This window comes from Physcomitrium patens, chromosome 12, assembly GCF_059467195.1.
Source record: "Physcomitrium patens ecotype Gransden chromosome 12, ASM5946719v1, whole genome shotgun sequence".
NCBI classification, from domain to species: domain Eukaryota; kingdom Viridiplantae; phylum Streptophyta; class Bryopsida; order Funariales; family Funariaceae; genus Physcomitrium; species Physcomitrium patens.
In genome coordinates, this window is record NC_143421.1 from 4,605,747 (window position 1) to 4,620,258 (window position 14,512).

The 14,512-nt window shown below is 33.8% G+C and overlaps 2 protein-coding genes and 1 pseudogene across 9 annotated transcripts; 2 read left to right on the forward strand and 1 right to left on the reverse strand.

The window, feature by feature from the left end:
• Positions 1–1,554: 1,554 nt before the first annotated feature.
• LOC112289281 (polcalcin Cup a 4) lies at positions 1,555–3,865 on the forward strand. 7 transcript variants are annotated; one of them, XR_016505729.1, is made up of 4 exons: positions 1,564–2,408; positions 2,794–2,997; positions 3,133–3,207; positions 3,417–3,865. XR_016505729.1 is itself a non-coding variant. In XM_024534378.3 (2 exons), exons 1-2 carry the CDS (start codon positions 1,976–1,978, stop codon positions 2,811–2,813), a joined length of 453 nt encoding a protein of 150 aa, XP_024390146.2. In that variant the 5' UTR covers positions 1,555–1,975; the 3' UTR covers positions 2,814–3,865. The 7 variants fall into 7 exon arrangements, 2 of the variants coding, with proteins under 2 accessions (XP_024390146.2, XP_073393613.1); XR_016505730.1 differs by having other exon boundaries at positions 3,133–3,178; XR_016505727.1 differs by having other exon boundaries at positions 2,794–3,207.
• A 62-nt stretch (positions 3,866–3,927) lies between these two features.
• Positions 3,928–5,648, reverse strand: LOC112289280 (uncharacterized). Its single transcript, XM_024534377.3, has one exon. It carries the CDS (start codon positions 4,887–4,889, stop codon positions 4,299–4,301), a length of 591 nt encoding a protein of 196 aa, XP_024390145.1. The 5' UTR covers positions 4,890–5,648; the 3' UTR covers positions 3,928–4,298.
• Positions 5,649–10,971: 5,323 nt separating this feature from the next.
• Positions 10,972–13,472, forward strand: LOC112289921 (trans-cinnamate 4-monooxygenase-like; annotated as a pseudogene). The gene is made up of 3 exons (XR_016505652.1): positions 10,972–11,272; positions 11,380–12,046; positions 12,180–13,472. The product of XR_016505652.1 is annotated as a trans-cinnamate 4-monooxygenase-like (transcript).
• The last annotated feature ends 1,040 nt before the right edge of the window (positions 13,473–14,512 follow it).

The following is a 14,512-nucleotide window of genomic DNA, read 5'->3' on the forward strand; positions in this document are numbered from 1 at the left end:
ATTGTTAAAATTTACCAGTTTGTTTTTTTTTAGTTATTATCTATTAAAATTAACATTGACTGGATTACCACTGATATTTATGTAGTTTGGATATTCTCTTTATTATAATTTTATTTTAAATCAATGTATTTTTAGCATGTGTTATTTGGTAATAGAATTAAAAAATCTAAAAATTATATTTTATTTTTTTAATCATGTATAGGAATAAAATTATAATTTTTTTCTTCTCTTTAATGCATTTTTAAATTTTATTTTTTTATTTTCTATACATTAAATGACTAATACATCATCTATAAAAAGTAAAAATCACAAATTTCTATTTGTAAATATTTTTAATCTCATTTACATAATATCTTTATGGTATACATCAATGACAAACATAAATAGATTATACTTATTGATTTTATAAAGAAATTTATAAAGTATTAGATAAATATAAGGATATATTGGTTAATATAAGGATTTTTTAAATATAAAATAGGAAAAAAGAAAAGAAAAAAGTCTACTTTTTGATGTTTTTAGTTGAAAACATTATTTAAGAAGTCTCAAAAAATGTAACATTTGCAATTTATGTGACACTATTTGATTGTTCATCTATGAAGAATAACAAATAACACCTATTTTATATAATGACTTTAAAGATTTATTACTTTACAGTGTATAACATAGACAACTTTTCCTACTGAATACATCTTAAACAATTTACACAACCTTCATCAAAGCTTTCATGCAATCAAAAATACTTTTTGCAAGCATGTTTGTGAAATTAGAGTGATACAAATTACTTCTCAATTGTTCTAAACGGTCTAATTTCACTCTGTTGTTCATAAAATCCATCTTGATTCTTATAAAATTCCTCTCTCAAACTCATTTCAACGACCACAAGTAATACAAAACCTTTCCCTCTTTTTGTACAGATTCCACGTCTATCAACAATTCACAAACATCATAATCATTTTCGTTTATTTATTTATTTATTTTTTAACACAATGGAGAATCAATCAATAGAATTTGTAAAGAAACACTTCAGCTCATATTGCCTCCTCGGGTTAGAAGTAGAGATTCAACCAGGTTTCGACGCTTCCGAGAAGCATAAAACTCCGACCGGCTATCGACATACTGAGCGACACTTAAGCCTAATCAGTTCGAGTTATAGAGTTCGACAATTTGTTGATATGTTTAGTTTCGTATGGCTGTGTTTATTTGTTTACTTGTAGTATATCATAAGTCTCATGAAGACCGACCGACAGGAGATGGACCCGATCTCACACGCACTGAAGTGCCACGAGAAACTGCACATATTAACATAGAAAATGTCAAGCGAAGGTTGTGAAGCAATTGTTCGGTGACTTGGGACACGGAAAGTTTCGTAGGACTTCGCCGGGATGGTGGAGGTGTAGATCTAGATGGAGATGAATGATCCACGCCATCGATGCTGTTGCTTGCCGAAAGGAGCACATGAAGCACGGGTACTGTGTTTGCTTGCAATCCAGTAGGTGGGTCCCCATTTGCTTGACATTGACAGAATCATAACTGCTGTCCTGACTCCCCCCGCTTTCCAGCCTCTCTGTCGCTGCGCGCTGCCCTCTCACGCTACTCCAGAGAAGCTCTGTAACTTCCCTTCTGCTTCGGTTTCATGTAATCGGGTTTCGGGAACTTTAGGAAAGATGCACAGAAACTTCAGAAAAACGGTTGGGAAAATTGGAGGAGAAGTCACAGCACGCCACAAGTGACTTCGACAAGCTTGCTTCAAGCCCTTTTTGTTTTTATTTTATTTTTATTGTTGGTCGGAGCCGTCTTGCTTTACTTTTCAAAACGACGTGCAGTTTGTTTAGTGTCTTCAGGAGTTGAAGTGGGAGGGGTATAAGGATTTCGACTTCTCAGCTTTGGTGGTGATTTGATTGAGATGATTTGTATTGTTTAGGAAGGAGTACAAATTTTTCAGTTTACGGAGTTTTGTTATATGTGAAATTTGATGGGTAGAATGGCTTTGTCGAAAGCGAATCGGCCTGAAATTGAGGAGATTGGTAGTGGGAGGAGACCACAGACTAGTGAGAGCAGTCTGCCGCCTCAGCTTGTGAAAGATTTAGAGGAGGCATTCAAGTTGTTCGATCTGAATGGTGATGGGAAGATTTCGAAAGCCGAGTTGGGCACAGTACTTCGTTCTATTGGAGATGAAATGAGCGATGCAGATTTGGAGCAGATGATAAGGGATGCGGACACTGATGGTGATGGTGAAGTCGACCTTCAGGAGTTCATCAATCTGAACTCCGATTCCGTTCATATCGGGAAAATCACATTAGGTGTGGATTTGGGAGGAGAACTCCCCACTTCTTCATCCTTGACAGAGGCTCTTCAGTCGGCGTTCAACGTGTTCGATTCTGACAAAGATGGTTTCATTTCAGCTGGTGAGCTTCAGAGGGTGTTGTCAAGTCTGGGCGACGACAAAATTTCTCATGATGATTGTCTTTATATGATCAGCTGCGTGGACATAGATGGCGACGGGCTGGTCAATTTTAAAGAGTTTGAAGTTTTAATGACGGGTCATCTCGCTCAATGATAATTGTAATCAATAAAAGACTCCATGCCTCTGGTTTTGGGGTGTTCATTAAACGCACGAGATGAATTTTAAGATCAAACTGCCTTGTGGTGCTCCACTCGCGAACTTGTATAATTACCATGTCTTAGAAAAATGGTCAAGAAACTAGTTGGTTTTATTTTCGAGTCACTAGTGCGTCTGTAGCCACCAACAGCAACTTACTTCAATCCCACAACGATGGCAAATGGGCTCAGATTGTTATTCACGACATTGAGAAGCGTTTTCCGAAGCGGCAGACATCTGAATAAGAGAATTATCACATTTGAGTTATTCAAGAGTTGCTCTTAAGCTGCAGAGAGGCGATTCCGGATGCAGTTTGGCGTAGACAGTGAGTCGAGGAACACGAGCAGCGTTCAAGGAGCACACACTCTCATACCATCTCGTCGAAATTAAATTTAGTAAGACGTTGGCACAAGTTTAAGTTCAATTTCATACTTCGAGTGACGTGGGGACTGTTCCTACGGATTACCTGGCAACGACTAGACCAAGTCTGCGCTTGTGCGGTTGCTAATAGATCGTTTGTGGGGTGATAGCTGTATTAGGAAGAATACGAGGCCCCTCGAACCTTACATTTGGAGGGTAAGTCGAAATTTGACCTCTATAATCAGGTTAGTTACAGTTTCTTCTTAACTTGATTAAAATCAGGAAACCCCGGCAGCCTGGGTACAAGCAATCAACATGATGGAGCTGTAAATTGGCAACTAGTTCATTTCCTTCTCTATTATAGAGTGTGGCGACTGGAACGTCCTGAATGCTGTAGCGGCAGGTGCTTTATTGAAGGGATATACTAATCTCTGACAAGTCAGTTCCTCCACAGATTCCTCGATGCTTTCGGTTACCTGAAGAACCTGTGTAAAACTGGGGTTGCGGGCATCTTGTTCAAGAACACTTTTTTGCTCGACGCTTTGCAACGTGATTTTTATCGAAGTAACTGTCACTGACGCGTTGTTTCTGTTGCCTCCGTTCATGTGGGGAGTCTCTTTTGAAGGACTTTTGAAACAAAACTTAGACATATTGAAGGGACTTTCCCGAGCCCGGAACCGCCTGCTTTTACTTATGTGTACCCCATATATTCAGATAAGACGATGTGTAGACAGTTGACCAATGTTGATTTAGCTGTTTGGTAGTAGATTAGTTTAACTGCTGTCAGTCCGTATGATGTTGAGATCTGGACCCGCAATGGGTGCTTCAGAAGGATTTTCAGCAACAGTACTGTACGTTTGCACAGTGCAAGACGAGACCCCTGAGTTTGAAATTCATTGTCAGTGAGATGAGACAAGGTGGTGATGTGGCTGTGAGTGAAAGATATGAGAGGAAGCGATACCAAATTCCAGGAGCAATAATTATCCCTGGTGACCGCCTGATTTTGCTACATTGATACTAATCTACCTATGTGTACATTGCACGAGTCTTTGAATCATATTTCTACATTGCCTTGAAGAAGTTACTTCGGCATTTTGGAATGTACAGTCGTATCGATACTACCTTGCAGTATCGCCGATTGAAAGAGAAGTGATGTGAATCTTCAGGAATCTTCACCAAATGTGACGTGCTCCAACTCAATGACGGCCCTCCCCTTGCTCTTCATATCTAGATTTGACCTATTTCGTATACATGCTTTACAATTCTTCCAGGGAAAACCTTACAAAGAGGATAGAACCTGGGCAGTTTGAGACATAAGCTAAGGCATCAATAAACCCTAAAATCCAGCGAATTTCCTTCGCTTTGATTTTAAAGGCAGCGCCGAAGCGCCTGACATAAAGCATCGGAACTCACTGAAATCTACCATCTGGTTGCCGTCTTTGTCCACGCAACTAATCATATGTCGGCATTCGTCCAGTGAGGCATGCTTTCCCCCTAGAGTTTGCGTAACTCTTTGCAATTCTTTGGCGGAAATGAAGCCGACCTTGTCGACGTCAGAAACATCGAAAGCAGATTTCAACACTTCCAAGTCAGGATCACAGCTTTCGTCCGCGTCACTTACCGACGAGCTCGACGTGCTGTAGGTGCTTTCCTCATTGAAGCTGATGAATTGTTGAAGGGTGATGCAACCATTACTTCCGCCTATCCTCTCGTTCACTTCATCAACCTTGAAGTCTTTTGGGTCAGTTCCCAGGGAACGAAGGACAGCTCCAATCTCAGATCTGGATATCATCCCATTCCCATCCGCATCGATAGCACTAAACATGGCTGTGAGCTCCTTCAGAAGGAAAGAAGGATCGTCCATCCGCTGAAAACAACCACGTTGAGAACTGCTCCGAGAAATTCGACTTCCCAGTTTGAGCTTCATCTAGAAACGAAACGCAACGACTTTGTTTATGAAACTAGACCGAGTCCCGAAATTCAAGAAACGTAAGAAGCCGATCTGCTCCTTAGAAGCGGAAAACCGAAACTGCTTGCACGGAAAAAGGTTCCACACTGTCATCACCAACGAGCTTTCACGAAGTCTCACAAATTCACATGTAAACCACAAGACTAAAAGGCCAACAGATACTCCAACTTCAAAACAACCTCACGAGAATTGCTTCACAGAGTAGTGTCGACTTTACTTTCTTAAGGAAGAAGGAACTCTCGGTGGATTGATTGCCGAATGGACAAGTAAGCTTCAGACTTTTCTTAACAAATCGGTCAACAGTCTCTCGAGGAGTCCTGGGTCGGCGCAAAACGTCTCACCGACCATTTCCTGGAAGAGTCGCATGCGTTACGAAGACAGACGGTTTCGATCTGCCGACACTACCGACAATTGTATTGGCCGTAAATTGGTGCTCCTCTGTAGAACGAGCGGTGCACCTTCGTCCGGTTGACTTAGCCGCTAGGGAACTTGACGTCCCCGTCGTGGGAACGGCACGGATGGATGTGTGACGCTTCGATGTAATCGTCTACTAGCTTTTCATTCATTTCACCTGACGTGTTTTGGAAAAAAATAGTTTTAGAGATTTTTGAGGTTTTAGGGGTTTCATAATTGTGGGAATTAAAATATGAGACTATATTCAAAATAGTGGAACGTGGATTTTCATGAAACAAATAAATAAAGTTTGTAAAGAAGAATGTTTAGTTGATGGATTACAATATAAAAATTAAAAAATCTTTGTACTATTGGTTGGATTAGAATGCAAGTTTTGTAACTTAACTTTTGGATTATGTGAGGCTCTAAGATTATTTTTTTATTATTTTATTATTTTTTTATTTTTTTTAAAAAAATATTTGTAGAATTTTTATTTTATTTTGGTTTTTATTTTTATACTTTTGGAATTTTGAAACTTTAGACTCATTTAGATTGCATTTTTTTTTAATATCAAATAAGATAAGAGCATGTATATATGTATGTATGTATGTATGTATATAGAAAATAATTTGTCCATAAAAATATTCAAGTTTAGAAATAAAATGGTCAATTCTTGTCATAGTCAACCTCATAGTACTGAAGAAATTATTGATTATATAATATAGCACACTATATAATGTTGATTATGCAGTGTAGTGTAATTTAGTCAAAATGGGTTGGCTATAATTCAAAATTAACTTTAATGAGATTGGCTAAAATGAGGGCTGATTGTATTATCAAATTTATGAGATAATTTTTTTGTAGACGTGGTTGATAGTATTGAATTGCTTAGTATTAATAAAATTTTAATATGTAAAATGTAATTTCAACATACAATGTAACATTTGATCTTCTAAATTCTAATTATATTTTTAATCAAAAAATAATATGATATGGCCTTGATATTAATAACAGTAGATTGTTCTTAAAACTTTCAAGTGGAGATTTGATTTAAAATCAGAGTGCAAAAGTTTGAAGATTTTATTGAAAATCATCTTAAATTGTCTTATGATTATCAACTACTTTAACTTTTTATTTAGTAAATTTTACAATTAATCAGTTGATTGGATTTTTAATATTAATGGTACCTTATCTATACTATTGGCCAATTGGAATGCTAACCATCTAATTCCTCTTTTCACCTACTTCAAATAATATTTTGTTGGATAATATTTGAATGAACACTTTAAATAGAATAAAATTATAAATTATATTATAACTTACTCTTCTTAATTGATTTGTATGTACATAGAAACAACTAAAATAGGACGAGCAATAGCTAGTCTAATCTTTATAAGAAGGAATGTGTATAAATTTTGTATAGGTTGTAGCACCTTGGATATAGGTAGAAGGATAAAACTAAGGTTCAAGGCCTTTTTAGGAATTTATATATACTAATTGTGAACCTTAGTGATGCTCAAATTCTTAATTTCTAAAACAAATTATCTTTGAAATAAAATTTATTTATTTAATTTATTATTATTTATATTTTATATTTAAAATATCATAATTGAATTAGAATAACTTACATTTAAATGTATTTTATATTATTGAAAAGATAAAAATTTATTTGTCTAAAAATATTTTTTTATTTTTTATATTTTTATTTTTTATTTGATTGAAAATATAATGAACAAATAGTGGTTAGTTTTGTGATGTGCAAATGCTTGATTGCACTCATATTACTTGTTTTGTGTTGTTCTTCTTTTGTTCTTGTTTATTTCTTCTTCAAATTCATACCATCAATTACAAGCAACTCTTAATTGAGGCCAACTTGTAATTTGGAATAAAGGACAAATTTTACCCTCACATCATATGCTTCTAGATTCACCTCTTGAAATACATGTCACTACTATATTCTTACTTGATATTTTAAAAGAGCTATATTTTTTTTATTAATTTAATATAATTCATATATATATATATATATATATATATATATTTACTATGACTATATAAATATAAAAAAAATGTGGTTGTATTCAAATTGCACCAATTTTTTGAGTATAGAATTTAATATATAAGGATTTTGTTGCATTATATTATTATGAGGGTATTGCTAATACTACCACAATTTTTTTTAGTGCCACCACAATCTTCTATATAACACATGCTACCTTTCTTTAATATCTTCAAACCATTTGATTGGACACAATTTTTACATTAGCAATACCTTATTTAAATAGGACATGTTCATCTTCTTACTTATACTCTAAAGAGATGTGATATTAAGAATATAATAATATCAAAACATTATATCTCTCTATTAAGAACTAGAAATGTTAAGCATAAAAATATTATGTATATTTAAGAATAAAATACTATACATTCTATTCTAGTTTGATGCTTTATTAAAATGTTTTGAATCTAAAATTTTAGATTTTATGAAATAAATAAGATATAAATATACTTATTTATTATAATATTAGACATAAAATTACTTAGATTAGAATAATAACTAAGCAGATAAAATAAGTATATTAAAAATTAAGCAATGAAAATAATCATGAAAATCTTATTAGATTTAGTGATAGAAATGAAACAAAATAGTAATAATGCTAAATTTGTTTATGTAAGAAATTCTTAGTATTTTATTCATTTTTAATATTGTAATTTTTGCTTAGAATTTGAATGATTTTTTAATCTATTCACTATTTTTGAAAATATATATATATATATATATATATATATATATAAAACTCGATAAAATATATAATTAAAAAAATTAGAAATTAAAATATTGAATAAAATCATATATTATTCTGTCATAATAAAATATTTTATAACATAAATTATTATTTAATAAAATATGTTATAAATTTTATGATTCTGTGAATTTTATTTTAAATTAAGCATCAAAATATAAATTGTGAAGATTTTATATATATATATATATATATTTGTGTTTTTTTATAAATACATTATTTAAAGATAAAATAATACCTTATTTCTTATAGATTTTAAAAATTGCATCAATAATTATTGTAGAAGTTATTAAAGCTTAGAACTTATATGTAATCTACTAATACTAAAACTTTAATCACAATATTATGGTTGAATTAAGCACCAAAGTTTTATTAATTACAATAAACATGTTTTAGTTTTTATTAATTATATTAATCGATTTATAAAATTATTTAATAGTAAATATAAATCAACATGAAATTTATTTTAATTATCCGTAGATAATCTCTTATATTATTAGTTTTAAAACTAATTACTTTTTAACCTAATATGTTATGAATAATCTAATAATAATAATAAAATATTTTATAATTTCTTTGCAAAAAAAAATTTTAGTGTCTAATTTTTTTAATGGCATAATATATAAATACAAAATATTATTAAAATAAATATTTGAAAATTAAATTACACTAATCATTCCAAAAAAAAAAATCAATATAATTTTAAGAAATGAATGTTGCACTTTAAATGATATGTGATATTTTAAGTTTTAACAATACATGAAGGTATTTAGAATTAAAAAAAATCAAGAAAAATTATATATTTAATGGTATCTATTAGTATGTTGAAGGTTGCTTAGAACTATACTATAATGAATATATGTATCTATAATATGTTTTGGTTTTGCCAGAACACTCTAATATCAATAAAAAGAAAAATTTGTTCTTTTCATGCTTTCTTGATTTTAGTTGTAGTTTTGTACATATGTTTAAGAATAAAATTGTATTAAACTCAATTAACTATAAAACATTTTATGAACATTTTAAATTTATATATATATATGTATATATATATATATATATATATATATATATATATATATATATTTCTATTAATTTCTGATGTTTTATTTTATATCAATAAATTTTATGCATTTTTTATTAATTTGATAGATAAAAATTCGTAGATTTTTTTGCTTCATTCAAAAAAAAGATTGTAAAACTATAAGAGCAATGTGCAAGGAAGATACTTGAGAAGTTGTAAGAATAATTTTAACTCTGTATTATTTTAGAGGCATGACCAGTATGAATTCGACTATGAATATAAATATTGTGTGCAGAATTAAAATATTTATTCTTTTAATAATTTTTAAAAAGTAATTGTTTATATTTTAAAAATAAATTCATTAAAAAAATATATATTTTTACTAAAAATATTAACACAATTTTATGCTTAGAAGTTTTAAATAAAAATTAATAGTTTTTTACACATCTGAAATAAAATTTATTATTTTATTGAATTACTAAATTTAATAAATACAATAATTATTATAATAAGATGAATTCTCTTTATCATATTGTTATGTTCTTCTAAAAAAAGTTTAGTTGATATTTGCATCATTATGCTAATTAGTGTCCATCTAACAATGTTATAAAACAAACTTAATAATAAATAAGTAATTAATTAATAATTTAAATGATTCATTAATTATATTTTGTAGTTTATTATATTTAAAATAGTGTTAAAATACATCTAAACCATAGAAATATTAGATTCTATGATTTAAAAAAATTAAACATTACACTTGTGTAGATTTAATAATATCATTTTATTATTAATAAGTTGATATGTTTAATCTAATAATTATGTAATTAAAATTTAATAAATTGAGTGTCTATAACAACATGGACTTTATTTTTTTGAATTTTATACTTGTTGCTGTATATAATTTTGATTAAAAAGAATATATAATTTTTTTTGATTTTTCATAACCACCTTGATATAAACTTGTAGAAAAGGAAACATAAGATCTTAATTAATATTATCTAAATTGGACAAATATCCCAAATTAACAACTCAATTTGACTAACTTGATAGCTAATGGCAACTTTAATAATATCAAAATCAGACAAAGCTTCCAATTCAACAAGGCAATTCTACTAATATGATAATAGTTGATATCAACACTGAAAGCGCTATTCAAACTGCTATGTTAGGCACCATTTATAGTTTTCGTGCATGCTTAATATCAATACAACACAATTAAAATGTATTATAATTTTACCAATAAACCTGTCTACAAATCTTTGACGATTCCAAACATTGTAACGCCTTTCAATGCGATAATTTGTTGTGTGTAGGTTGCCAGAGTCTTCGTTCCTTCTCCTTTCGATGTTAAGAATCGTAAAGATCTCTGTATGTTGACTAGGCTTCCGCAGGATCGTCCAGTCAAAACATCAAATCGACTATTTGCTGCTTGACATCCGTGCACAATGTGGAAGCAAGAACATAATGTTGGTCTGTTACCTTGCAAGGTGATGCTTCAGCAGCAGGTAAAATTGAAACCACACAAGTTCAGACTACCATTTCAAGTCACATTTCTGTTTCCAATTGCATTCCAGCCATAACCTCGCTGTTTGTATTGAACCGAAGGCTGTTGAAGCGAAGAACAGGGCATGTGGAAATAGGAGGTGATTCTCCCATCACTGCAAATTTAGATGCTTGGTGCGCATGCAAAGAGTGAAACGCACTTCTATCAAGGGACTTGGTTTTCTGATCGTGGTGGTAAAAGTCGGATTTCAGTTGTTGAAATAAGGAAGTGCGTACAAGTCCAACCGCTTTGACTCAGTTGCTGCTTGATCGATACCACTTGATAAAAAGGTTTGTCAAACGCTTGCAAGTGAAAGGTTTGGAGACGTTTTGAAGAGTAGTTTGATTCAACTGTCGCCAAGGGTTCGTTGTGATTGCTTCATTGAGCAACTTGTAAGGCTTGACAGCGTTCGCACAATGGCTACGGCGGGCACCATCATGATGCAGGCTGTGGGTATGGCCTCGATGTTCACATTCCAGAATGTAGTGCAAGGATTGATCGTAGCAATGGTTGTGTGGATCTTTGTTATCAAGCTGAAGTCTCCCAAATATAAGCTGCCCCCAGGTCCTGTCGCAACTGGCTCGAGGTCCGATTCTTCTTCTCATGTTCATATGTTAATGTTGAATGAAACCGAATTCTTCGTCTAGTTGGATAAACAAGTCATTCTCGTCACGAATCTGACCTCGGATTGCTGGGTTATGTTCAGGTTGGAGACGATCTGAACCACAGATACTTGGCCGAGTTGACAAAGAAATACGGAGATATATTCTTGCTGAAAATGGGACAACGAAATGTGGTGGTGATCTCGTCCCCTGAGATTGCCAAGGATGCTCTACAGACACAAGGGATTGCCTTCGGATCGCGACCCCGGAACGTGGTCTTCGATATTTTCTCCGGAAAGGGGCAGGACATGGTGTTCACCCCCTACGGAGAGCACTGGCGCCTCATGCGTCGTATCACCACCGCCCCACTCTTCACCAACAAGGTGGTCCAGCAGTCACGGTATGCGTGGGAGGAGGAAATTGACTAAGTTAGCAAAGATTTGAAAACTCTCCCTGAATTTGAAAACATCCGGCGTAATAATTCGTACGAGGCTGCAGCTCATGATGTACAACATCATATACAGGATGATGTTCACCTCCAGGTTTAAAGACGAGAAAGATCCTCTGTACTTGAAGCTGAAGGTATTGAACGGGGAGCGAAGCCGATTGGGACAAAGCTTCGATTACAACTACGGCGATTTTATCCCAATCCTTCGACCATTTCTGAGAGGCTACCTAAAGGTGTGTCAGGACGTTAAAGACCGGCGAATCGCACTCTTCAAGGAGTACTTCGTCGATGAGCGCAGGTATGCACTTCCTGAAAACCCCATGTGACGAATTTTCAAGAATTGAAAGCCATTTGCAATGCTTGTCTTTCTTATTTTGGAGCATGAACGTCCTCCAAAGTTAACTCACATTTTCGCTTTTTCTGACCTGCAGAAAGTTGACGAGTGTAAATCCCCCCAAGTCCGAAGAGCAAAAGTGTGCCATTGACTACATCTTTGAGGCAGAGAAGTTGGGAGAGATCAACGAAGACAACGTTCTGTACATTGTGGAGAACATCAACGTTGCAGCAATTGATACAACTCTGTGGTCGATTGAGTAGGGGATTGCGGAGCTTGTGAACAATCCGGAGCTAGACGGAATCCGAGAGGAGCTAGACGCCGTTCTTGGAAAGGGCAATATGGTGATCGAGCCCGACACATACAACAACAAGCTGCCCCTCCTAACAGCGTTTGTGAAGGAGGTGATGCGCCTCCATATGTCAATCCCCCATGTCGTTCACATGAACCTCAAACACGAGAAGCTTGCGGGTTACGACATCCCCGCCGAGAGCAAGATCCTAGTGAACGTATGGTGGATTGGCAACAACCCCAAGTACTAGGACCAGCCCGAGAAGTTCATGCCCGAGCGCTTCCTGGATGGCAACATCGAAACCTCAGGAAACGACTTCCGGTACTTACCCTTCGGCGTCGGGCGGCGAAGGTGCCCCGGAATTTTCATCGCCATGCCTTTGTTGTCCATCGTGCTTGGACGCCTCATACAATCATTCGAGCTTCTTCCTCCTCCTGGCGTGAAGGAGGTCGACGTTACTGAGTTTTGCGGTCAGTTCAGCCTTCGCATCGCGAATCATTCGACTGTGGTTGTCAGACCTCTTCTGTAAGCTCTTCAACCTCGCAGCAAAACTCTTGTGTCAGCTCTAGATTCTTCTCAGATGCACACTGAAATCCGAATTCAGTTACATGATTTCTCATAGCAATCCCTGGGCAATAGCGACTTGCGGCTACTTTCCTGTGGAGACTTGAATTTGGGCACACGCTGCACGGCATCCGAGTCTCATGCATGGCATGGGAACAATACACGGCTCCTATCAACTCACATACCAGTTTTAGGGTGTAGGATTTTCGTTGCATTATATTAGTTTAGGAGGACATGTTCATTTTCTTACTTATACTCCTCCAATGAAAGGCAATGAATAGGTGTGACTTTAGGTACATTACATGCCAATACATTATTGTGCTATAGATTGTACATAATGTATAGGAAGAATATCATATATACCCCTGAAATATTTTGAAATATCAAGAATATTCCTACATTCTTGATAATAGCCAACATACCTCTGAAAGTTTTGATAATGGAAAATGTATCCTTAAGTATGATAAGGTATCTCCGATTTGACAAAAGTGCAACCATTCTTAGGGATTTTATTATATATATTTTTTCATTTCATACAAGGCACAAAGTTCATATCTTTATGATGTCTTTAAGATTTTGTTTGTTTTTCATTCTTAAGCAATTGAAGCTCTCTTAATCATAGCTCCTTATCACCCATCTTCCATCTCTACAATGCTTGCACCCTCACCAATTTCATGCCAATGAAATGTTTACTAGAATTATATTACAAAAGTGCCAAGTAGCAAGCCAAATCCCCACATTAGTGACAACTCTATGTGAATGTAATGTAAGCAAGGTGAAGCAAAGTTTTAAGGCTTCATTTTGGTTGAGGCACATCCAACCTCCATCATTTGTTTCATCATGGCAATGCTTTATTTTTTTATTAGACAGAGAAGAAAAAAAAGATGTTGGCATAAAAGAGAGAGTCTATGAATCTATATGATGGATTACAAATATGTTTTTTTTTTTTTTTTTTTTTGTATCTGTGTATAAATGAGTGAGTGAGTATGTAAATAATAGACATTAGGTTTTTCTAGTGTGGCCTTAGTATCAGATTTGGTAGTGACCAAGCACCTACAATGACTATTATATATACAAAAAGCTTCACTTTTATGATGAGTAAGAATAAAGATTGATATATAAAGTTTCTAAGTTTTTAAACTTTCATTGGAAATGATCTTCTTTAATATATATTGAAGGAATTCTGGTTGTTGTACACTCACCACCTTGAAATTTGATTTTTTTACTAGTTTTTGGCAAATTTTGTTTATGAATGTGGTATTGAGGTGGCTGTATAGTAAGACAAAATGAAACTTAGGTCATACATGTAGTGTGCAACTTTATAAGTTATTGTTCAATACTAGTGATGGTGTAGGCATTCCAAGGATGAATAATAAGAGAGTTGCAAGGATAGATGACAAGAGAGCTAAAAGAACTGCAAGGATAAGGAATGGATAATGAAGAGATTGTAGGTAAGATAACCTCAATTACTTAAGAGTGCAAAACAAACAAAATATTAAAGGCACATTATAAAGGCATAAGCTTTGTGCTCTATATAAAATAAAATAAAATTATAGAATTCCTAAGAATAATTG